The 27,064-nt window shown below is 39.1% G+C and overlaps 1 protein-coding gene across 3 annotated transcripts; it reads left to right on the forward strand.

Moving 5' to 3' along the window:
• The first annotated feature begins 113 nt into the window (after positions 1-113).
• Positions 114-27,064, forward strand: LOC112553953. 3 transcript variants are annotated; one of them, XM_025221484.1, is made up of 5 exons: positions 114-483; positions 1,816-1,879; positions 2,368-2,444; positions 20,819-23,546; positions 24,051-27,064. In XM_025221484.1, exons 3-5 carry the CDS (start codon positions 2,442-2,444, stop codon positions 24,107-24,109), a joined length of 2,790 nt encoding a protein of 929 aa, XP_025077269.1. In that variant the 5' UTR covers positions 114-483; positions 1,816-1,879; positions 2,368-2,441; the 3' UTR covers positions 24,110-27,064. The 3 variants fall into 3 exon arrangements, with proteins under 3 accessions (XP_025077269.1, XP_025077268.1, XP_025077267.1); XM_025221483.1 differs by lacking the exon at positions 1,816-1,879 and having other exon boundaries at positions 115-483; XM_025221482.1 differs by lacking the exons at positions 114-483; positions 1,816-1,879; positions 2,368-2,444 and adding an exon at positions 10,098-10,991.

The following is a 27,064-nucleotide window of genomic DNA, read 5'->3' on the forward strand; positions in this document are numbered from 1 at the left end:
CACTTACACTGAGTGAAATGTCAAGTGGTTCATTGTGTTTAGGGCAGGGCGTCCGGAAGAAAAAGCGGAACCAATTCGCCGCCTTTCCCGATAAATCGGGTACTCATTCACTGCTGAGTTTGGAACCCTCGACCCTTTCGTCCCTTGGGTGAGTGTATTCACCACTTGACTCGCCGTTGGACGAAAAGCACGTTGTTTAAACAATTCGGGAATGCAGGACTGACTGTTGGCGATCAAAACGAATGAGAATGACTGTAAAGTACTGAATTAAAAATAATAATGTAGAAAAGGAAAATAAATATACATGGAAATAAGTTTTGTGAGCTATTTCGTGGTTTGAAGAGTCAAGAGTAGCAGACGGCATTGCAAGGTACGTAACTCGTGTCAGCGACTTGAGACGCAAGATGGCGACGTTCTCAACTGACTCGAGTAACGGGAGTACACAAAAGCGGCTACCTGGTTGTTGAGAACTTGTTTGATTGTGTAAGTTTCGGACCCTATGAATAATAATTTATTATCTATTAATTATTTCAGAGAGTTTTTGAATTGATAATTTTTTTATAGGACGAATGGACGATTCCCTTAATTTTGGGAAATTCTTTGCAACCGAAGAATAAACATCAGATACCGATTCTTCGAGACAGTCTTTAGAAAATTTAGTCATGTTTCCTAACAACACTAAGTGCGGTCTTAAACATCTGTTTCAAGTTTAGTTGTGACACTTTCACGTGAAATTTTGTTTAATGAGAGGTTATACGATCTCGAATACAAGTCCAGTAGCTTAGTATTGATGTACACATCAGTGCCTTTGGAATGCAACTTTGGCATCATTTTATGACCTGTTGACAAAGAAATTAAAATTTCTATTTATAGCTGTCACAAGGGGGATTCCTCTGGATCATAATAGTGCGGAGATATTGATATACATTCGTAAGTGGTAGATTTCAAAGAGTGAGACTAGATGATAGCCTCAAGACAAATTGGCTACTATTGTTTACCATGAAACACTGCCAGTTTTCTTATACGTAGTTAAAAATAGTAAATACAGTTTGTTTTTTTTAATCTAGTTTTTCACTAGTATGGATTGTTATTAGTGTGTACACAAATAAGCATATTTACTTTAATTATAAAGTATGCCAGTCTGATTTAATAATGTTTGGTAATCTTCATACTAATATGAGGAGTTTTAGCAGTCTTGGTGAGAATTCTTTGAGAGCATTTTTCTGTATTCATTATACACTATCATACACATAATACACTAGCGCCAGCCAAGAAGGAAGTCATACAGAATTTCACCAGCAGTATCAAAGCAAAAATAGTACGAAAATAAAAATAATTTTGTTATATAGACTGTTAAATGTCAAAGTGCTTGTTTAGTTTAATGCTATTGTTAATTGGTAGTAGATGGTGTAATGGGAAGGAAAATATGTGATAGTACATTTTTCCTGCTTCGAACCTTGAATACTGGCGTATTGGGTATAGCACAATTGTTGCTAGATGACTGTTATTGTCATGGTATCACAGTGTTACCAAAAGTCTGGATTCCTAGTTAAATAGAGTTCCATACCAGTCATGTTTCTGTAATGGAAAAAGTTTTGTCAAACCTGTTTTTTCCCCATTCACTGAAATACATCTTTTTTGCAGAGGGTTTCTCAGGAATTAAAGGAATAAAAGAATATTGCTGTAAATTTTTTTGCATCTTAAAACTACATTTAAATTGGCCTGCAGCTTTATACATTCTGGCCCTATGCTATTAGTATATTGTCTGTCGTATTATGACATTGCTTTTTTTTCTTTTCCTAAACCATTTTTCAGAAATACATGTAGGTGAATCAACACACTAATCTTTATGATTGTGCTTGTGTAGGACATGAGAAAGGTAATTAAAATAATTGTGAAAATAGAAGTCATGGTGAAAATGACCATACATATTGTTAACTGACATGAACAAACATAATGCTACTCTATCATGTTGTCAGTTACTCTTGTCCATTGTAGAAGTTTTTGATTGTTAATTACAATCACATTTACTAATAGTGGGTTATCTGGTGAAGTTGTCTTAGTTTAGCATATTTATAAGTGACATGAGTTGATAGTATAAGTGATTTTGGACATCTCAATACTTTTTTTTAATCTTCCCACTTTCACTTGTTCTCATTTGTGTGATTTATCCTGTTTGTAAGTGCCATTTTGCTGTATTGTAACATCAGTAATATAGACCTTAACAGAGATCTGTTACAATCCAATGCTTTATCTAAATAACCATATTTTTGTTTGGAAATAAATTCTTCTGATTTCATTATCATAACATCTTGCATTTGATGATTGAAAAGAGTGTAAACAAAAATTACCTTATTATTTGTTCAGTTCTGCATCAAGTGTTCAGTTGCTAGAAGGGAGGACATGCAAGCTTTGACATCAAGCATTTGGATGACAGCCAAATGGTATGAAACAACAACATTTATTTTTGTTTTATAGAACCCAAATTCTTCTCTTTTTTTAAACGGGTTTTTATTATTTTTAATTTGCAATTTATCATGTCTTCAGCAGCAAATTATCTTAAGTTTCCTGCTAAAAATCAGTTTTTAATATTCTTTTCTGATTACATTTTGCCATGGCATCTATGCATGATGGTGGCATGGGGCATCTGACAAGGAATAGGTTCAAAAAAAGTAAAAGTGAAGGGGTCTGTAATGAAGGTCAGTCTTATAGCAGACATTATACCTGTTAATAAAACTATCTGTTGCACATGAGCCAAAAGCTTGGAGTATCAAAGAAAGGAATGTAACTAATGTTTTTACAATATGATTTTCACTAGCTTTTATGCATTTGGAGTATAATTTCTTGTGCAGATTTATACACCTTGCATTAGATGGGTAATGGCAGAAGATTCTTTTCTCTTTGTAATATTGTCGAGCAGGTGAGAGACTTTAGAACATTTTCAACTTTTGTTGAGTTTATCACTCCTTCAAACCAGTAGCAGGAAAAAAAATTACTGGTTTCACGTATTATTTTGGTTAATTTCCTTCACATAAACCATTTGCTTAGGTGTGGAACGTTATGTAAATATTGTTAAAACCAAGCGGTATTCAGACATAATCAGGTTACTCCAGTTTTAATATAAATTTCCTAGCCAGAGTAACACTAAGGAAGTTAACACACTTCCTCAGATGTATTTACTTTATACTTCTGACTGCTAATGCATGAAATGGCAGTAACCAGTAGTACTTATTGGCTGTAGAGGTTCCTGGAGTGGCCATTTCACAGCAGTGTATGCTGGTTTGGGTCATCTTTTGTTGTGCTTGTTCGCAAAATCTAATTTTTTGTCACACTTGGAGGCCAACCCTCAAGATAAAATTGGCAGTCATCTGCAAAGTGTCCACAGGCCGTACAGCTTAGTGTAGATGGGCATTGACAATGACCAGACCTTTGTGCTCAGTTCCTGGAGGATGCTACACTCCTATAGGTTGTGCTCTGTGATTTGTTCTGCATTACCACAAGAGCATATTGGGAATGACACCAATGTAGCTTACGGTAAAGATGGTGCTTTGGTCTGTTGTGCCATGTCCTGAGGGGAAAAATTGTGACATGGTCTAAACTGGACAGGTAATGGTAGCTGTGTGGTGGCTGGGGTGGTCTGTGCAAAGCCTTGATGATGGTTTTTCATCTTGTTAGGCTTAACTTTGCTTTCATCCTGCCTGCTTTGAATTATGCTATTTTGTCAACCTGCTCATTGCCTTCAATACCAGAGTGTGAGAGTATCTACTGCAGTACCATTTTTAGGTTATGCATTTTTCAGTGCTGGGTATTAGGAACACCACTTGAGAGTCTGAGCTGTTTGCTGCCGACATTGTTTACTCCTCTGAAGGGAAATCAGAATAGACATACTGCTTCAGCATGACTGGTACTCAGTACTACAATGTACTGTTAAAGTTAACTTTATTAGTGCCATATCCTGACCCTATTGGAAAGCTGATGATGGTTTACAAAGAACGATACACACACGCACACATTGATACATGCAGCATAACATGCACATGTGTTGTCTATAGTCCTGTAGAATGTCATATGGGATGACGAAAAATAAGTAGCCAGCAGTTGCTCCCTGCTTACTCATTTAATTGGAAAAACTGTAGTCCATACTGCAAATGCTCCTTTCCACGCCACAGTTCCAGTCATAGAAGTGTTCAGATAGGTGCGCGACTTTTTTTTTTTTTTTTGGCTGCTCATAGGGTAAAGTGCAAAATGTCTCTTTGAAAAATCATCATGAGTTCAAAAGCCATCAGAAGGGAAGCCATGCAAATCTACCAATGTAATACTTTTGAGATGTTCAGTGTGTTGTCATCCTTCACGAGTCAAAAATCCATGTTTTCATATGTCATAATAATAGCATGTGATGTATATAACCCATGATCATTCTTATGAAGGAGTATGCTTTCAGTGCTTGAGAAAAGAATGAGACACAGAAGACAAAAGATAGAAGGAGAAACAACTGTGCAGATAAATAATAAAGACAAACATAGAAGACACAAAGAGGAATAGGAAACAAACTGTGAGGATGATAGTTGCAGAAATCTGCAGAGAAAGACAAGCAGGTGGACTAGTTAATAGATGAAACAACTGAAAGAAAGGGTTAGAAAAGGGACTAGCATTATGTAGATTCATGTTAAAAGTAATACTCATGGAACAGATGTTTTTAATTCACATTTAAAAGATTCGATGGCAGATATGGAAAGTGAGCAAGTCCTCTGTTTGGCAGCAGAGTAAGCAAAAATCTGGTGACCATATATACTTGTTCTGATGACGGATAGAATATGGTCATCTGGAGATATTTTAGTCTGGTAACAAAGCATCATGGCCTATATAGTCTCTTGTCAGAGGAAAGGATGTTTTGCTAAAATTGATAAGGTTTCAGTCTGTAGATGTTGAACAGGTCCATAATGGTAGTGTTTCAGCTTGCAGCCATTGTATGTTTTCAAACAGAGAATTCAAAACAACTGCAATTGGTTATTTTGGTCACTGTCATGAAAATCTGGCTATATGATGTGGTGTATACTGCTCTAGTATAAAGTGCTAGTAAACCATTTTTTCTTCTTGTTTATATTCACCCCTAGTGGAGCTTAGGGCCGCAACCACACCCTGCCATCGAACCAGGTTCTGGGCATCCCTTTCCAACTGTATGCCAGCTGTATCCGCCTCTTTGTGGACTGATCTCCTCCATGTCTGTCTGGGTCTCCCAACCCTGCGCCTCCCCTGTGGGATCCAGCACAAAGCTTGTCTTGTTAAATTGTCGGCTGGCTTTCGCAAGGTGTGACCAATCCAGCCCTACTTCCACTTCTTGATGTCTTGGCTGGCAGGTTTTTCGTTGTTTCTCTCCCACAGGTCCGTATTGGAGATCTTCTGGTGCCATCTGATGTTGAGGATGTGTCGCAGACATCTGTTGACGAATGTCTATATCTTGTTGGTAATGGCATTTGTCACACACCATGTCTCAGATCCATACAGGAGGACTGACTTTACATTTGTATTAAAGATGTGCTAGTTAGAACCTCCAAGATGAGACCTCCAAGACTAGCCAAGGCATGGGCACGACCAAAAAAAAAAAGAAAAAATCATCAGGCAGTCAAACATCTTCTCATTAGACTTAGCAGTCTCTTGGCTTTATTGACTTGCTGCATTCTTTAGAAAAGTATTTTCTGTTCGGGTGTACAGTAGCACGCTGGATGCAAAAGTCTAGTGATCAGTTAAAATGTCTAGAGGAGTCATTCTTTAGCAGGTTTATCCATTTTACTTTGGTCTTTTGTCAGTTTTCTCTTTCAATTTCCCCATCCCATGTTTCTGTCTGGGTACCTCAGGTTAGTGACCTAGCCTGACCCGAACGGCTTGCTTAGACGCGACATGGGGGCGCTCGGTAGTGTAATGGTTAAAACAGTCGCTTGTCACCACTGTAGGGACCAGCTTAGGGTTCAGATCATTTCTCGGGACACTCTTTGTATGTGACATCTGTTTGCTGTTTTCTCCGGGTACTCAGGGTTAACCTAACCCTTCCTTCCCCCAGTAGTGAGATATCTCCTTCCCTGAGAGATCTGCTAACATCTGTACCTGTCTTCCAAAGGATAATGGGACGGTCATTGTTTAGTTATTAATCTATCCAGCGCATGTTCGTTTGACTGTGCGTCTGCTTGACTTGTGGGGAAACACTATGGCCCTATTCCTAGTTATCTCATGATATGAGTCCACGCATGTGATGAGGTGAGTTCCAGATCTGAAGCCGACAGTCACGACATGCGAATGCCCTGTCCGATTGTCCATCGTCACTTCCTCTCTCGGTCCGCCACTCACGTCAGAGAGTGAATGCTGTCCCCCTTCGTGACACGGATACCGAGTCCTGTCCCAGTCCAGGGATGTTAGGTGACTTCTTCCACTACTGCTTGTTCACTCGATTGCACTGTTATACAGTACACAGTGGTACGCGCCGGGGTGAACAATTTCCACATTGAACAATACAGCCGCTGAACGAATACCACGCTAATGCATCGTAATCCTCTCGACTCCAGTGTTTGGGAGCGCGAGTTAATACACAGACGTTCTCCTTTAAAAACGCCGACTTTCTCTTCCGGTCTTGGCCCTAGAACTTCTGCCTGTCACAGGTAACCCAAGTTCTGTGTACGTAGTCCTTGGAGTTTTCACGACGAGACTTGGCAGTCCCGATGGTCCGTTGTCGCTGACCCAAGCATCCCGAGTTACTCTGAGTCTGTCTGGTATCGGTCTCAAAGAAAAGTTCCTTGGTGTTGAAAGAAATCTAAAGACATGTCGATCGTTGACCAAATGCTACGTTCGCACTAACGACGTGCCGAGAAGTGCCTGGGGAGTTTTAGTTTCTTTATTTGAACTTCACATTTCACACACGACAAACGCCAGCAATGCCGTTGGAAGGACACACAACCAGCATCCTTCATCCTGTCATCAGTTAGCCCACACGAACAGACAGGAATAGAATATCCCATAAGACCAGTGACTGGTCCTAGCTACGCGTCTCTGGTGACGTACTAGATGTAAACTGACTGTTGACGCAGCCGTCATGACGCCCTCTTCTGCCTCGGACGACGTTCGCATCTCCGTTGGCGACAGCAGCCACCCATGGCTCGCCGCTGTTGTCACATGGCTGCTCTATGACCACTTAAGGCTGTCTGCCCAACATAATGCTTTGGATCGGTGGTTAAATTTATTGTAAATTTTTAATTGCCGGAGATTTTTCTGTCTCACTTAAAGTTACAACAATTTACTTAGTGCGACCGCTTAGTTTTCCAAACCATCGTAGAACGGTTTCGGAGATACCATTGTGGCGTCTTAGCATGGACATATCTCTTGCAGATTTTTTTTTTGCGTTTATTTCTAGAATGAGGTCAAAGCACAAGTTTTGTATCAAGAAGAACTGATGATGCGAACTCTCGTTTTGACGGAGGTACTAAAGAGGAGGCTTTATGTTCTGATGTGTTTTCCGTTTATAGGCTCTTAAGTCGTGGGAAGTTCAGGTCGAAGACTTTAATAATAATAAAATGTGAAATTTTTAAAGCGCATAATCACACTCCTTAGCGCCTAATAACAATAGCGAAACATGGATAGCACCAAGGGACAGGAAAACAAACAACATATGAATTATACAAGAATTAACAACAGCACTAATGAAGAATAAAATCAAAGACAGAAAACGCAAAGAGGAACCACAGAACAAGAACTGAGAGTAACATGATATAGCAAAAAGAAAGGATGTGAAAAAGGACTAGCTTAGTTCAAGGGTGTTAGGAGTAATGTTGCAGTGCACTTTTAAGGATTCAGTAGTGGGTAGGTGGCGGATATGGAAGGGGAGAGAGTTCCATTGTTTCACTGCAGAATAACTTTGCAAACAAAAAACAAAAAAAAAAAAAGTAACTAAGTAACAGATTTATTACAAGTCTATTGTTGACTTCAAGAATTTTATCGCGGTTCCAGATATTAAAAACTGTTAAATTGTTCGCCGACAGCCTACTACTTCACGAAAAAGGTCTTGGAAGACAGCCAACAGTCCAGAGATATGATATATTTATTATATACGTTCGTGGTAGGAGGGATACAAGACGTATGCTGTAATCAATGATGTCAGATTGAGATTAAGCAAAGTCAGGAGAGAGATTTCCACGATCGAGAGCCAACAAGTCAATTGTCACTTGTAGCAGTGCATCTCGGTGCTGTATGATGATCAGTATGCTGACGGTTAAAGAATAGCAAAGAGTAATCATTCAAGTATGCAAAAATGTGGTTAAAGACGACTTTTCTAAGATCTTGGAGAGGAAAGAGACTCGAAACCGGACGTAATTCTTTAAACAACAACCATTTTCTTAAGGAGCGGTCTTAAGAATCGTGATGGAAGTGGAAGTGGTATTAATGATGTAGGCAAAAGTGGGTCAATACACTCAACCTACAGGGGGTGGGAACAATACAGCAAGCAAGTAGTTGGCTTGACGTTGAAAACGGCTTTTTTTTTTAATGTCTGCTAGTGTCACTGGGTGTAGGGAGCTCTATGTGTAGAGGTAGTACTCGATGTTCAGAAACAGGTACGTTTAGGCTGGCAGCACAGCCATCTTCTTGAACGAGATCGTGCCAAATCTCAGATAAGGCAGAGAACTTTAGAAAATAGGTCGACACGATGGTCGGTTGGAAGTGAAGAAGACCATTTCAAGCATTCATGAACTGCATAGAACTGACGAGGAGAATAGCAATGGGAGAACTGGGAACTGAAGTAGTCAGAAGGAGCAGTCATGCCACATTTGGTTAGGATTCAACAAAAGGTGTTGATTGGCTTAGCGCTCACACCACCTTTCTAGTCAACACTACTGTATTTATAGCATTGCACAAATACATCACTTTACATTGATCAACATTAGTAAAGTCTATCTGCTGGTTAACAGATCATTCAAATTATGCCAGCTTTCATTAAATCATACTGAATCGGTCACAGCTTAAAAAAAAATGAATGTATTTACTAGTGAAAGAGGAAGTTAAGATATTGTACTTGATCGCATTTTGTGTGTGTGTTAGTGATGTATAGGTTATGTACTGTAAGGTAAAGTATGTTGCAGGTTAGTAAAAGGGACGTTTTAAGCTGCCTATGTTCCGTTATTCCTTACACCTACATGTGAGGTAGAATCGATCCAGAAAGCAACACTAAACGAGACAAATATTTGGTATTTAAACGTGGTCAGTTAGATGTAAGGGCTGGGTATAGCTTGCACCGGATGGCTCCCCTCCTATGAGAGGGAGGGGGTAAAGTCATGCCTGCATTATGGTTGGCATTAAAGATGTTGCCATGGAATCCATCGATGGTGCACGTCTTCCACAGTTTTTGGCGGGGACAAACAGAACGGATTCGAGGAGAGGGGGAATAGCTGCTATGGATGCAGGAAAGGGGCAGAGTACACCCATCTACCGCATTGGGTATGCGGGCGATGATTGCAAAGGGGTCTGTGCTCTCAGCACACCTCCAATGCAGGCATTGGAAAGTATGGCAGATACTGGGAGAGAGTTGGCTAGCTTCCACAGAGGACGGTTCGTGGGGGGAGGGGATGGGGGATTGAGGGTTCCTGTCGAGTTCTACCACTTGTAGCATAGTCTCAAGCCACATAGGCATGCATGCCCACTGGTCTTCACCCCCATCTCTCTCATCCACGTCTGAGTTTCTGATCCCCTCTCCAAGCCCGCTATTGATTGCTGACGGTCGCCATAGCGACCAGTCCCCAATTTGAAAAGCCGCGATAAGGGTTATTCTCTCGAATCATTTACATGACAACGGCTAGGCATGTGTTTCACCCATGGCTGAGCTTAGATCTCAGACGGCCTAGCTCAGACACTAGTTTGTCACAGATCCCTACCCATCGTTAAGTAAATATGGCTATAAGTAACCCAACCACCCCAAAATGGATACGATATACACATGGTAGTGAACTTTAAAAAAGCCCGCTGACATCTCATTGATAAAAACAGATAGCGGGAGTAGGCATACACACCAGGAAACAGTCAATAAGGATTCATACCAAGAGTTTAAAAAAAAAAGAGAGAAACAGCCATTGAGGCAGAGCTTGACATGCCAGTCAAGCTGGCTGCCTGTCTTGGTCGCTAATCAACAGAGGCCTCTGCGGGAAAGGTTCAAAGAAAGAGGTGAAGTCAGGGCAGGGGAGTATTGGTGGGCGGGGGTAGGGGAAGAGAGTGTATGTGTGCGCGCGCTTTGGCTGTTGGCGGCTTGCCAAGTAGCTGTCTGTCGTGGGCGCGTATGTGATTTGCCCCTGAGGGGAAGTTATTGTAATGCGAGGCATAGGCATAGCTGCGTAGTCAGCCGGCTATGCGTGGGGCTAGCCGCACGGGATTGGTTGTTTTTAATTGCCAAGACTACGCCCTCCCTCACTGCATCCCCCTCCCTGTCATAAAACTCGCACGCTACACACGCATACGCAAACTTGCCGTTCGGAGGCTTCCTGCCTGTTCTCACAGACACTTCTTACAAAGTACCGCCCCCCACCCTTCTCTCCCCCTTTCTTGCCCTACTCTACCTTCCCCAGCTGCTCCTTCTGTGCCTCTCCTCTTGTACCTCTCCTCTTTCTTGGGTCAAGGCGCAGCCATGTTGCGAAGACGGGGGTTTGGCCTTGCCTTGGCAAGCTGTGTTTTTCAGTAGGCTTCCTCCACAGCGGGATCTATCAGCAACCAGGACAAGGCGGCACTTGAACCTTCTCATGCCTAGTCGGTGATGATACGCCATCCACCTACCCATCCGCCCTCCCCGACGAGAAGGTTCTTAATGGTTTAGTAGTCGGGGCTTTTTTTTTTTTTGAGCGTGTGAATAGAATCACTTGGCAAGTGAGGTCGTCACTTGTTGGGAGGGGCCAGCCAGCCACCCACCTTGATCCACAGCGTGGTTTTCATGCCTGAACACACGCTGACGAGAGATGACCGTGGCGGAGGTAAGCTGAACCGTTATGGAAGCATGCCAAAAAAATAATTAAAAAAAAGTAGGCCTTCACCGCGACACCGACTTGGCTCTACCGGTGTCACGGTGTGGAAGGAAGTGGCACGCGGGTATTCTGATAGGGTGCACAAGACGGGAAGGGAATAGGTGGAGCCCTATTGCGGAAGTACCCGGAACTACCACAAGCTTGCTTTGAATGTCTTATATGGTATATGACTGTAGTTTTTGTAATGAACTTTTGTATGTACAGTACTTAACTATACCTCCCCTTGGAGAAGCACTTGAATAGGTCATATATCTGTCAGGGTTGTTGTCAGCTATTGTTATTACTGAGTACAAGGTCAGATGCCAAGGTTCAGGTAGCAAATGCCAAATTGTGGCATAGCACTAAGCCTTCATTAATAAGGAAAAAGCCCTCAACTGTGATGTTGATTCTACATGCATAAAACCCATCTGCATAAAAACATTTTGCACATTAGACATTGGATTTTTCATGTATATTAAAGTGAACTACATGTGTATTTGTGTGCATATAGCTTATATTATGCTATCATATGGAAAATAGGTGTTTTGGAAAAGAACAGCAGAATTGTGGATCAGGCAAGCTACTGTCCAAAGGGTTCTATGTCTTTTTTTGGAAGGTGTGTTTTCATATGCGGGGTTAATAAAAAGATGCTGTTTCCATTATCTTTGATAACAGCATAACTCTATGAAAAAAATTACAGAGTACAAGGCTTCCACTGTTCTAGTTCTCTTCTAATCAAATTGTCCATGGAAAAAGATAAAAACTGCAATGGTGGTGCTGAACAGATGTTAATTCTGGATATTCCTAATTTGTAGTGTTTAACAGATATTCATCCTGGGTATGCCTAATTCATACTGTTGGACAGATATTCACCGTATGCCCAATTCATGTTGTTGGCTATGGCCCTAATGACATGCTTCTGATGATAACGTGTCTGGGGATAGTTGAATTCATTCCTACTTTTCTGAAATAAGAACAATTTAGCATGTTTTTATTGTGTATTCAGTGGGATGTATATTACCCTATCAGAAACTTAAAGTTTTACATTGGACTTTTGTAGGATCTCTATGAAAATATAAGTGCATTTTTTAGGGTTTCTGCAAAATCGTTTTTTTGTGTCTGAAAAATAAATCCATCACACTATACATTCTTTCTTGAGTAGGTTACACTTTAGCTGATGAAGATTGACCTCCAGATACTAGACATGCTGATTTAAGGATGCCCTCTTTGATCTTTCCCTTCTATCATTCTAACCTTATAAAGGATTACAGCTGTGGGCTTGCTGTTACAAGTACAACGTGGGTATTTTTTGTTTTTGTTTTTTTGCCTCATCGTTGTTTTCACTGTGACTTTTTCACTCAGATTTTCTGCTAAACAGATCCAGTTTCTTTGATAACTACTCTAGGAATGATTCTCATTTAGTGATTTATTTACTGTCATTGACATAGTAGTGAGCCTGAAGGTACACCTGTAACAGGGTTTATGCCCTACTGTGTACAAGTGCATGTGAAACTACTAATGATCTGATAGTGATGAACTGAGAAGTGATAAGCTGCCTTGATGATAGGAAACAAGGTTTACAGGCTTTAGTTGCACAGATAGAAAGTATGACTAGCATATAGTCACTACTTGACATCTGCAGCATAATCTTTGTCATTATGGTGTCTGACAATTTACCAATATTGTGGCAAAGTGTACTTGCACAATTGTTCCCATTTTGTTTACACAACCACGATTTGGAAGTTGTAGACAAACAGTAAACATGGAAAGGCCTATTAACTCACAGCAGGTAAGAATTGAGAGCATCTTGCCCAGGTTCTCACTTGAATTTACTTAGAAGAATTGATTTATTTCCACAACATAATTGTAGTCTTAGCAGACTTGATTTTCCATGGCAGGTGTGTGGTAGCTGTGCACACATATAATCAGTGTTGTGAACAAAGAATGGTAATTATGTTTCATGGAAGCTTCTTTGTATATAAAAGTGGAAAATGCATAAAAAATTGTATGAATGGTTATGTGTCTGCATGTATGTGCACACAGATGCACACAATCCTGCTTGAGCAGTGGTGTATGTAGACCTTCAACCAGCAAGAACACACACACAATAAACATTGTAACAATACAAATTGTTCTAGCATGGAGTGAAAAAAATTAGTTTGTTGGTCTCTTCCTATCCAATATTCGATGTATGTTTGGGTCCTGTCTCATTAGATAACTGCAGGGGCAGATCTATATCATTTTTATAGATGTTTATCAGCTAAAATAGCTAAACATAGTATTTGTGGTTATTAGTTCCAACAGCAACAACTGCAGCAAAGGTATATTGATGCCAATGAAGAGAGCCTGCTGCAGTATTTCGTTTTGGGTTTATGGCTAAACCTGTGGCCGAGAGTACTTCATGTCCAGCTGTGAAGTAGATTTGACAAGGGAACAAAAAGATTAGCTATGTGCCAGATGGCAAGAGTGTGCTAACAGGATAGTCTACTGACAGGGTGAATTAGATTACAGGTCTGATAATGTCATGTCAGCTGTGCTATCTAGACCCTTCAGGAAAAAGATAAAGCTTATCACTATCAATGCTAGTTTTGCTATGATAATGCTGATAAGATTAGTTGACATTAAGGTCATAACCTTCATTGTTTTGTATAGAGCAGAGTGTTACCAAAGATATATCTGTTTTTTGCACCCAAGTGAGATGTATTAAGAACAGGGCTATGCTATTCTGAGAGTCTGCATGCATTTGTGTTCATAAATGATGGTGTGTGTGAGGAGAATGGGTGCATGTGGAATGATATGTCTGAAAGCATATGGACAAGCATGTATGAATGTTTGCAGTCACTGAAGAAGCATGTGAACATAAATCAACAAGAAAGCAGTAAGCATTAAATGTGTATATGTGTGATTACTACTGAACAACTGAGCATTAAGGAAGAAATGAAACTACATGTTATTTTTTATTTTATTTTATTTTTAGCCTGACCATAAATCATGAAGGGCTTAGCTGGTTATCTACCATCCTTACAGCAGAGTGTACAATGTCCTTTCTGTGAGATTTTTGCCTGATATATCAACTTGTAAATTGAAATAATGTTTATAACTATCAGGAAATGAGCTTCTAAAAATGTATCTCAAAGACTATTAACTGTTGAAGACTATACCTTGCAGCACTATTATTTGGTTTTCTCAATATGCAGCAGACAGTTGTATAGACCAGATAAAAAGCTACATATTGTAAAAAAGTTAAAGAAGGGTGTTTGTATTGGTGACTAAGAGGTTCACTGAATGTTTTGCCAGCTACCCAGTAGCATGCAGAGTGCAGTTCCAAATAAACTTTTGTCAGAAATGGGCCCTATTTTCTGCTCTGTGTGTGTGCATCTACACACTGTGTGTGAGAGAGTGAGCAGGTGGGGGCATTGGGTTGACAGGTCACTGCCATCTGTAAGTTTATTATGGATGTTTGTGGAATTACCAGTTTCTTCCGTAATAGAAAATGTTAAAGTACGAAATAGCAGGCAATAGTATGAAGTTGTGGGTATTAGGTTTATGACAAATACCTCCATTTTCAATGCTTAGTGTTTCTTTCAGAGTTGCCTCATCCATAGGTCATTCACCCTTAAAAAACAGGTTTTGAGATCAGTGTGGGTTGGTATGTGGGGGTGGGGGAAGACCTCATGGCAGCTGTTAGCTATTTGATTGACTTGTCCTTAGATTTACAATGTCATTGGGGCTAACATTGCCGGCTGTTAACTATTTTTTTCAGGATGGGAACTTTGCCAGGTGGTCTACTTATTTAACAAGAAAAATGGTATATTTCAGTGCTAACCTTTACATAAGAAGGGTTTCCCATAAAAGACCCCTAGCACCTTTTGAATGCTTAGTTTTATTTGGGGATCTTCATCCCAAGTAAAACATAGGCATGGAGAGAACCAGGGGTAATAAAGGTGAGGTTGCAGAGAATCCAAGAGGAATCTCATCTGCTGCATGAAAGAAAATAAGAACATTCATAAGTAGTAAATTTTGTTGCATCTTTTCAAGTGCAATAAACTGGTCTACTTATGTGGATTAGTACTGTGACATTACCCTTAAAAAGCTAAACCTCGCCCATAGTTGGATAGAAGAGATTGTTTCTGGAACTGTGAAGATGGCTGCCTTATTAGCACAACCGTCATCATCTCTTGGTCACCTTTGTGAAGCCTATGCAAGAGGCAATACCTTCCCTTCCTACCAGCTTCTTCTCTGCCTTTCCAGTTTCTTTCTCTCTGCCTCAGTTTTTATATCCAATTTTTTTTTTTTTTTTTTTTTTTGAATTTCAGTTTGTTTCTGTAGTGGCAACTGCTACTCTGGGTGCTTCACTAGGGTCCCCAGCAAGGACCCAACAAGTAATGTTGGTAGCTGTTCTGCATATCTTTTACACAGGAGCCTTGAATAGAAGATCAGTTTGCTAAACACCTAAATATGCTGAATTTGCAGATTAAATGACATTGTTGTGCTCTTGTCATTTCCTTTTATTTGTTAAGTGTTGGGAAATCATCAGTTCCACCAATATAAAATGGCTTATTTTAAAGTCTGTTTTTTTCTATGTGTAGCATCAGTTGCTCGACCATTAATGCTATCAGACTTTGTTGTATGTTATATTAATTCTTCTTAACCTTCCACCCTTCAACCACTGCCTTCAACAATTTAAAAGAAACAAAACAGTGAAAAGCAGGGTATGAAAGGGTGTTATGTGGACTTTGCTTGCAATAATGAAATTTACTTTCACTGGTGCCATGGTATCATGAGTAGTGTAATGCATATTAAATTGCAAATACTGAAATTCAGACTTAAGAAAAATCTGAATCTTTATTGCTGTTAAAGTATCAAGAACAAATGTTTCTACATCATGAAGGGTGATCAGATTTCATTTGTAATGCTATCCCTGGTGATAAATCTGGATTTGTTGATTGTGTAAAATGCTGAGACTAAAAAAATATGCATGGGCAGTATTTTAACAGGAAACAAATGAGATATTTATGAGAAATGTTTTGAAATTTTTTAATGTACCTGTGACTAATGAGAATTCTTTCCATGTATCACAGGGGGAAATATATATCAGGTGCAACATATAAAAGAGCATGAATTTGGGAAGCTTTATTTGACATTGCTCTATAGACACCTGACAGCCTGTATGTAAGAGTTTTGCACTATAATGCAACAAAATGGACAAGCATGACTCGCTAAATGTTAGGCGTGGCAAGTTACTTTAGAAGTAGAGTGTAACCCAATACAGTTAGAGCTCCATTTAACATTCTCACAATCTGTCACAGAAGGAGGCTTTGTATTATGATAAATCCGACGTGCTACTCAGCTGGAGAAAATGTTTTACTGTTTTGAAAAGAACCGAAGCCATGTGACCCAGTGTATATATAGAAAATACAAAAAAAGTCATCATGAAGGGTTTTTTGAAGGGTTTTCTAAAATGTTTGTTTGGTATCAACGGCATTTCACCATTTAACCACCACGGTAATCAATTTCCTGTCTGAAGAAGCTAAAAGGCACACATTCATTTGAAATATGTTATTAAGAGATGACCATGCTTACACACAAATGCTACGTTCTTGCTTGGAGATTGTTATGTCTCATTCTTAGTCTTTGCTCTTTGGTACTTCAAAAATCTAACCACTAACATATTTTTATCTCCAAATATTATTAATTGAAACCAAAAACTGATGTTTAAGAAAGCTAATAATTGGAACTGGGAATGCATCTTTGTAAAGCTTTTAGGATGAGATGGACAGAGGCTCACAAGTAGGGGAGACCCAGAGTGCTTTGGGTGATGTAGTGAATTTGACGGTTAAAACTAATTAAATGTCTATCTGCATTTTATGTTATTTTTTGGCAGTGACTTTTGGTCTTTAAATGTGATGGTTTTTGCAGTCATTTGAAAGGTGATGGGTTTTTAAGGCAAACATTTACTAGCAGTTAAAGACAGCTGAATCACTTTCCCATGCTGACACATCAGTTTTCTACATGTCATAACTGTCAGGAAAAGCTTTCAGTTTTTAACCAGTTTTTGTATTTAGCTGCTAGACTTTGTTGTGGGATTGGGTGGTTGGGGGGGGGGGAGAGGAAGCTACCACTTCTTTCATATCCATTTAGTATGTTTTGCATTAAGAGAAAGGTGAGAAATGTAATGTTCTTCATAGACCCTTAATATGGTCTTTTTCTTATAAAGGTTTCATTTGTGCTGTTGTGTTCCCAATCTAATATAGAATTGTGGGAAGATTGGAAGAACTAGCTTCCTGATATTTCTTCTCGTAGTCATAAAATCTATCATTTAGTTCACAATTGTGTCATTATAGTCTTGCTTCTCTAAGGCATAAAACCTGTGACAAAAAAAGGCTTTTTAACGTGTGGCTTTTAGAGACTGTGTGACATCCTTCATGTTAGAGGGTAAGATGCATGACATTAACGATAGTCCTGAAGGAAGAGCAGCATTTTGGCTGTTTAGATTATAGCTTCTTCCAATTTATGTCCCCATGTAGATAGAATGATGAATGCAAGGGCTTTTGATTAATTATCAGCTATGGAAAGTGATGTGCACTTTTTGTGCCCCTGCACCACTGAGTCGAAATGTAACTTAAAAATATGTACTTTCAAGAATTTGTGAAATAATCTTCCTTTTGACCTTCATAGTTAGCACCTTTTATTTTTCTCACATCTTGCATTTGGTTTTATTTTTGAATAGTGATTATTGAAACTTCAAGCCTGAAAGTTTTGAAACGCAGACAGAACAAAACAGCATTGTTTGTTTTCTATCGATTGATTCAGCAGACGTGCATGTGTACCCTTTTAATGACTTGAAGTCCAGACCAAAGCTTACAATCTTACAATATCATCTATGTCTATTATTCTAGTAACATGGTTCCATTCTGTCTCAGCCAATCAGGGTTAATGCTTTTCTTTATTGAACAGAAAATTGCTTCCTAATGATTACTGAAAAAGTCAAGTTCGTTTTCTGTGAAACAGACACGCCCAATAAATCGTTTGTCATGAGCGCTAATTTTAACTTTCCATTATTTATTTTGACATTATAAATAAAATTATTGAATAAGCAGAAGATGACAAGTTTTGTAACCGAAAAAATCTAGAACAGTAAACTTTTTACAGTGCATTTCCACTAAGCTGTTGTGAAAGAAAAATTTAAACACACAAAAATATATTAATTTAGAATCAAATTAAACAGAACAACACACTTGGCCTAAAGAATATAAAAATATACAGACTAAACATCAAAAGGGAAAAAAGTCCATCATTAAGGTGAGATGGAGAAAGGTTGGATGCTTTATCATTTCTAAGATTATTATTTTTTTTTTTGAATGAACATCTAATGTCCAGACAGTTGAGAGCTGAGCGCAATATTGCCACTGAAGAAGCATTAATGATGACAGTAGTCCAGAAGTATTCACAGAGCAAGATGTACTGTGGCATAAAGCTTCATCCTTAAAACACAGATCTGAAATCTAATCAGTGGAAGATGTAGGGAGGAAGCACATGGTTGGTGGAAAGACTGCATGGTCTGTACTTTGATAAAGATATTTTGCGGTGGAGATAATGAATCTTGCAAAGCGAAAAACTGCAGATGGCCAGACAAAAAACAGTACGCAGATACCTCTAGTGGATAAAGATGTGTAAAGGTAGAAAATGTAATTTTGTGTCAGTAAACGTTTTTCGATTTTTGTTGGATATAAAAAAATGACTTTTAGTAATTAGTGGTGCCAGTTGGGCTTTTGTTCAGACTAAAAACCAAGTAATAATTTCAGAAACCAGTGTGCATGCTGTATATGCATTTTCTTAGGCTGTTCAGTCTACAACGAGAAGGCATGAAAAATGTAATAGGGCTTGGTTTGGAACTTGAATTAAAAAATATATATATAGTACAGATGGAGATAATTTAAATAAAATATCCTGAGCTTTTTCCCTGCCTGGCTGGAAGACAGGGAGGGTTAATTTTCATGTTAAAAACCTGTTTTGAGTTAAGTGTTTGTTTATGTCTTGTAAGTCTGCGCTCTGTAGATGAAAAGGCATGGCGAATGGCAAGTCACTTTTGTGTCAAAAATGCACAATGCACAAGCAGAATGCACAAAATGAAAAGAGTGATGCAACTCAAGTTTGCACAGTGCAATTGTTCTCTGCAATTTTTGTGATTTCTTTTGTGTGTGTGTGAAACAAATCTAGAAAGTAGCAGAATAAAAAGATGTGTTGTAAAGATAAAGGAACATTTGAGGGAAGCAGAAGCATGAGACTTGGAAGAGGAAGATTTTATCAAACAAGCTTTCTTACTTTATTGACATATTGATCAGACGAGCAATATTTTGTTTGGTGTGTTAAACATATTGACACAATCGTGTCATTGTTCATGATTACATTGTCTTCACCGTCCCCATATCAACCTTAGTGGCAGCTGGCTAAGCTGCAATCATTCAATGATTTTGCTTTATACAGAAAAGACTAAAAACATATTTTATGTTATGAAGTGTGCATAGGAGTGAGAAGGAAGAGGGACAGTAATCCATTTCTCATATCTTCCTAACAGCTTGTGTGTTTAGAAAAGTTGTCTTTGTACAGGCACAGATGTGACTAAAAAGCTGCTGCCACACTAACTTTGATTAAGGGTAAGCAACTCTGTGTAGGCAATTAAATGTGCACAGTTGCAGGTGATAGTCTAGAAAAATGCATGTACATACGGATGCTTTGGCATTAGTAAATTGACATTCTGTTGGATCTGTCAAACTGTTTTGGAAAATTGAAAAGCATTCAACAGTGTGTGCACTTTAGTAAGATGGTTGTCTGTTAGAAAAAGGTAAAATTAATGGAGAGCCTTTAATTTTGTTAATCGTGAATCTTTTGCTAATCAAAAGATGGCATGTTTGGATTTAATTCTTGTGTACTGCTGTGTGTTTGTGTTTACAAACTTGTGCTTATGTTTGTATGTGTCCTTTCTGTAAGAGGGTTGAGGCTTAATGAGAGTTGCACTTTATGAGATTGCTTTATCATCATCAAAGAGCCTGTTGAATTCTCTTCTCTGAGTCTGACATTGAATCAGGAATCCTTTATTTTCACCATGCTGTCTGGAACTCATTGTCCTAAAATAAACTTCTAATCTTTAATCTTTACAAAGAGCAGAAACTTTCATACAGTCCTCTGTGTGTGTGTTAATACATGCAACAAATTATACAACTAGCACTCGAGTGTTTGGGTAATTTTTTTTATTTTACTTTAATGGCAAGCAAAAGCTGCATATAATCAACCAATGAGGTTAAATATTCTTTGGGCATAATTTGTGTTAGAAATAGAGGATTATGGTTGCATGCCTTGATCTACAGCTGTTACTCTTTTCAGTAGAGTTGAGGCACCTTTTAGTGTAGTGTCAACACTACAGTGAGAGCTAAGAGGTCCTGGGTTCATATCACCTTTATCATCTTGAGACATGCTATTTTCTTGGCATTCACCAGTTTCCTCCTCCTGCTTTATATTGTGAAATTTCCTCTAGGTGGAAGCATTTTCCTGCCAGACCAACCAACCAACCATTTTCACTTGATACTAAGTAGCTTATTTTTCAAATTGTGTAGAGGGACTGAAATTTGTTATGCCATGAAATCACAAAAGGTCTCTGTCTCACACACACAAGTACTTTTGTTTACATGCACACATAAAAAGTTTGGTGAAGTAAATGATATGTTACCATTTAGCACTAAACTTGGTGTTTTTTAATGTTATGTCTGACCACAGTTTTTTGCTGGTTTGTTCCCTAGAACGGTGTCGATGCCATGCCTGTGCGTGTCAAGCCAGAGCCACAAGATAGCAATGTGCCACACCCAACCTTGCATAGGAGCAATGTTGATGGAGCCCTGTCTTCTTCACAGGCATCAGCTCTCTCATTTAGCAAATCCCAGCATCGGGACAACACAGGCATATCAGCTATGCCTGACACAGGCCGTGTGCCCACTGGTACTTTCCCAGAAGTTGGGCAGCCTGGAAAGCAGGGCTCCACTGGTGATGCTACACAAAAAGAAAAGGAAAAGGCGCCACAAGAAGATTCCATTGACTTTGACAGCATACGTGGCGTCTTTGGTTGGGCTACTGTGGATGGTATCAACGTCCCATACATCATTCGTAAATACAGGAAATTTGTAGCAGTGAGAATTGTGGAGAAGAAGATTCTTAGCAAGTATCCAAACTCTTTTCCTGATGAGCTGGGGAAAAAAGAGCCTCTTATTAGCTACTTTGTCACTGAAGCAGAAGCTAACCTTCTGAATGAGATTAATACAGTGCACTGTAGCTTTGAATATGGCCACCAGCCCTTCACAACGAAGGACCTTATTGTAGACCTTGTTGAATTTGAGGAGTTTTATAATCTTGTGAAGAAAACCTTCCCGGAGGATGTCTTAGCCACGATGACTGGACATAGCAACCTGGCTGGTGTCGATGACAAAAAAGTGGAATTGTCAAAAGTGTGTGGTTGGATACAGATCAATAATACTGTGACTCCATACATCATCCGACCAGCGGGCAAGTTTGTGCCCTTGTCTGTGATTGTTTATGCAGCAGGACTGCTGACGAAAGAGCGGGTTGAAGGTTTGTCTCCAACATCAGAAGAATGTGGATTCCTGAATGCTACATGCCAAGCTGCTGGTTTTGACTTCAGCTTTGGCAAAAACACCAAGCTGATCCACATTGCAGAGGTGGTGCAGAGGTGCAAAGTGAGGGTGTTTGAACTTCCATTTGATAATCCATTGCAGCATGCTCAGTATCTGGACTCCTTGCAGCAAAGCTCACAGAGCACAGACCAAGGATCAGATGGTTTGCTTCAAGCACCACCTGTGCGATTTCCAGGCCAACCAAATCTGTCCAGTAGCATGACTTTGCCATATCGATCCATGCCTCTTTCAAATGGACCTCCCAACATGAATCCATTTATGCCAATGCCGTATAACCCTTTTGCTTCCATGTTGAACATGATTTATCCATCTCCTCCAACCTCTTCTGTGCCCAAACAGAATAATCAAACATTTATGCACTTGCCTCAAGTCTCTCAAGCTTCCAAGCTACCTGTGCACAGCCTGTCTTCTCAACTTCCACTGAGCTCACCAGCATCTTCATTGCAAAATTCATCTATGAATTGTATTAAACCTAGACATATGCCAGCACCAGCAGAGGGTGTTGTGCAGCTTTCTACTGCTTCACAGGGACAGAGACCAGCTAACACTTTTGCTCCTCAGCCTGCCCGGCTAGGTGTTCATACAGGATTGGACATGTGTTTGCGACCGTCTCATGTTCTGACCTCCCAGTCTGGATTTCTTCCTGGTGGGCAGCCTCCTCCTTACAGGCCGCCTCCCCCATATTGCCCTCCACCTGCTCACATGGTACAGCAGTCAGGTCACCATCATCCTCCCACAGGTCTTCCATGTAATTTTTCTACATGTCTTCTTCCTTCTAACACTTCACCGATGGTGGAGCCTTCAAGTAGAATGCTGTATCCTGGTGGTGGGCCGTTGATGAGGGGAGCAGTGCCAATAGTAGGGTTTCCACCTCCTTCAGGGATATCTGGAGGTCCAGGTGGCATTCAGTTATCTACAGGCACTATCCAGCTGCCAGGACATCCAGCTTCGGGGACCCGAGAGTCTCCCAGATCCACAGGGTTGTCACCAGCAGCTGATAGTTTGTCTCTTGCTCGTCACTCACCTGTGGTTCCAGCACAGTCAAACCATACCATTCATGCCCGGGATGCGGCTGTTAGACTTTCAAGCTTGACAGGTTCACCTCCAGTGTCTACCTTGGTACAGGAAAGATCCAGGACTTCCTCACCCCAATCCCATCTGCGACTGGTATCAGAAATCACTGCAGTGCTTGTGAGTGGCAAGAGCATCTCCTGTCTTGTGAGAAACTTTCCAGACCGCCAGGGGAAATTTTGTCTGGTAGAAGCAGTTTCTAAACTCTACTTTCCTCAGTGCAAGCTACCTGAGTTTGTGCATGCCCTACAGAATGTGTTGAAGATTGACCTACCTTTGTGCTCTGAGGAAGAGGCCAAAGCATTCATTCACTTCTACAACCTGCCAGTTACGACACTTAATGACAATCACATGATACACTTGGACGATCTCACAAAGTTCTTCCCGCAGATGTCTTACATGTTTGGTCAGCCAGAAACAACAAAGAGCACCACTGCCCTGCCTATCACCACACGGAGGAACAGTGGTTCTGACTCAACTGTACTGAGGTCACCGACAACCCCATTCACTGTCATGCTGACAAGCAGTGACAGTGGGGAGGTGATCAACATAGACTCAGATCCACCCACCCCAGATTTAAGCAGTCCTGGTCAAGAATTGGCTGGGGCAGGGGTGAAGCGTGGTGCCCTTGGGGTGCTTTCTGCCCCTGGGGGCAAACAGCCTTGTCATAGGCTGGAGGAGATGGTGGAGAAACTGAAACAGACCCAGCCAACTGCTCCTGATGAGAAGGATGCACCAACAGGTTTGCCAGGTAAAGGATGGGATTATTTAGATTTTTGTGTGTATTTCTTAAATCCCTTGGTTATCTTTACTACATTCTTACCACATTAGTGCAGTGAGATATAAACAAGAGTGCCGCTCATGAGAATGACATTAGGTATGTTTAATTTTGAATCAGTTGTGCCATGGACTATGAGGAAGAAGCCATTATTCTATAAAGTCATGTGATTCAAAAGGGAACACAGCTAATGGCTGTGAGGGAGGGTCGTAGTTCTTTTATAGATTTTTTTTCCCCTTTATCTGAAGATGTACTTTGAATATTTTCCACATCTGTTATCTAGCTTGCAACCTACGGCTGAAAACAAATCATACTAGTGTTTAAAATCTGTGATGATTAAAAATCAGGATGAGGTATGGGAATTAAAAAAAAAAAAAAGCATTACTAAAAGATAGTTTGAGATTTTATACACATTGATAATGTGTTATTTTATGCAAATGTCTAACCATTTTATTGATGAAATTTAAATGATTCCAGGTGCTGAGGACCGTAGTGCCCTATCATCTTCTAGTGGTTCTGTGATTGTGATTGACTAGCATGACGAATGTTGGGAGGATTGATATATTTGGAAAAGTGCTTCTTTTACCCAGTGGAAAAGCTTTGTGTGTTCAGGGCAAGTCTTCAGTCACTTTGTGCCGAGATTTTGTTTACCTGGTTGGTGGCAGTTATGCAAAGGTTTTAAGCAAATCACATGCTTATTCTGTGGAATCTTGTGAATAACCCTGAAACATTACAGTGAAGAGGAGCAGCTATGTTTAGTTCATGGAGACTCAAAGAAAGGAAAAGGTTTGAGTCAGATTGGATGGTTGGGGGAGGGGGTACTCAAAGAAAGAAAAAGGTTTGAATCAAATTGGATGAAGGATATTTTTAACTTTAAGAAGCTGCGAGTATGAAGAATGTTTGGTGAGTGTTGAGAGAGCCACTAAACTGGCAGAGCCAGTCGAGACAGTACTTTTTTGTGTAACTTCAAGTGCATGGGAAAGAGATAACCTGTAATAAATGTCACATTACTATATATACACAGAATATTTTGCATGGATGCTTTTATAAAAGTGCTTGAGCCTTTGAATGGGGATTGCTTGAACTTTATTTTGATATACATTTAACAATTGGTTGAAGTTGGATCTTGGTATTCTTGGCTTCCTTCTGAAATGGATTATAAACTACTTGTTGGGCACCACACAAAAGTTACAGTAAAGGACAAATATACTTGCAGTTTTGAACATGACACTTCTAAATGGGAAATATTAGCTCATGGATATGAACTGCTGCTGTTGAGAGTAGCAAGCCATTGGTAATATTTGCTATACACCATCAAGCTTAATCAAAAAGGGGAAAAAATCCCGATCACGAAATGATTAGCATCAGCTTCATAAGAGGTGGAACAGTGTTGTTACAGCATCTCTAGCTTTAAAGTACATTGGTGAATGAATAATATGATGAAAGATTTTGTGTGATTGAAATTTATGCAAATGTAGGTGTCGAAAGTCTATTCCTTTTCAGTTAAATATTTGCATTAGACTTTGGTGCACAAAAATTGCAAATGATATTGAGAATAGTTCTTCATATTTTGAGATTACTTTTGGATACAATTGCAAATTGATTTGTTTAATAAGGAATAGTGGTACCACAGTTATTTTTTTTTTACATATTGAGGATAGTTTTAGAAATTTGCCTAGCTCCTTTGTTGTAAATTAACAGCTTTCTTCAGCAACAAACATCATTTTTCTTTTGTCAGAATACAAAATCACAACTAGAAATAAGCTCAGCATTTTTTCTTTATGCTATCAAACTCAAAGTGAATGACACTGAAAACTATAGAGTTAATGGTTGAGAGAGTGTTGGGAAATATAGTGTTATCAACAAATATAGCAAAATCCAGAGTTAACTGGTAGGTGTGATGCTCTGAATTTTAGATGTACATAGCCTTCATTCCACCAATTCTTAATAATGCTGCCTATAAAAAGGGGCATGCTTTGTATACTGAATGCCACTTACAAAGGACATAGCAGCAATAACCTTCAGCTGCTCTTTAAGTTAAATTTAATTCAGAGAATCAGTTAAACTATTAAAAGAATTTGAATGCAACATATTGGTTATTGTAGTTTGCAACAACTTATGCAAGCTCTAAAAGGGTAGAAAAATGAAGCGTTTCCATGTTACTAAGGCATTCTTCCATCGGCCTTACTGCTAATATATGGGGCTTTCTACTGATGCTATGAAATACACACCTTCACTGAACTATACTTCACTATAACTCTCTAATAATATTAAAGATATTGATTATGTTTTGTAAGCTATTCATTTATAGACTTCTAGGGAATTTTAGTAATAGTATGGAGCTTTGTTGGATTTTCTTGATTTTTGTTCCACGTATAATTTTTTTTTTTTTGGGCCAAATATTCAGTTTCTACTACTAATAATAATGTAGTTTTAATTGTCTGTTACTGAGTTATTTTATGCATGCTAGTTTTCTCTCTTTTTAACCAAGTGTAAGGTGACCTTACCTCTGAAGCCCACTATCCATCAGTATAGACAGCAGATTTCTCACCAACAACTTATGGAATTAGACTTTAGAATAACTTATTTTCTGTCAGTTGTCTTCAGTCCTGTAAGCTAAGGTTTAGAAGTGGAATTACAAGACAAACGAGATGGATTACTACTTGAAAAAGAAGCAGCTAATTATTTAGTGGATTTTCTGTTTGAAAAACACTTTGTGTACAGTAAAATTATGCATAACACTCATAAATAAAATATATATATATAGCTAGGTAGGTTGCTATGATCTTAGAATGGTGCGCTTTTAACTTGATGCATATCAAAATTCAAGGAGGAACTACTGAGGTATCATAAAAATAACATTTCTATATTCATGCTACAACTACTACATGTAGGTAAAACCTCTGTGAGTGTTAGTTTTAGCTGACTGAAGATAGTTCTTAGGAACACTGAAGAGAATTAGTACAGTATTTTGAATGTGTTTATTTGAAATCCATTCTAAAGTGTTTTGCTCACCTTTTTTGTCTTTTTCCAACATATGTGGGTTCTTGTGCATTCACATGTACTTTACAGTATATGCATTTGATAGTGAAGAAAAAACTCAATAAAAAGTGTAAGTATTATAATTTTAAATTACACATTCTTGTCCTTTCTGACAGTAGTACAGCTGTAGCTACTAGTCCAAGACTGGAAGTATTCCCACATTGGTCTTAGAAACTCCATATAACACTCCACCTTCATTCTTTCAAAAATCAACTTAAGAGCTAGTGTCCTTTTTAATAGCTTTTTATCTTTATCCAAACTTTTCGATTCTCTGAAGATTTTATGTTTGCATTATTGTATGTTAATGTTTACATGTAGATTGATTAAGAAGTAACTTCCATCTCTAATGTATAATTTAATTTTAAGTACATTTTTTAAATGACACAAATGACATTGTTCAACTTAAGATGTGTGAGCATATATGGTAAATAAAACATTTTAGAAGGAAA

The sequence above is a fragment of the Pomacea canaliculata genome, linkage group LG13, assembly GCF_003073045.1.
Source record: "Pomacea canaliculata isolate SZHN2017 linkage group LG13, ASM307304v1, whole genome shotgun sequence".
Lineage (NCBI taxonomy): Eukaryota > Metazoa > Mollusca > Gastropoda > Architaenioglossa > Ampullariidae > Pomacea > Pomacea canaliculata.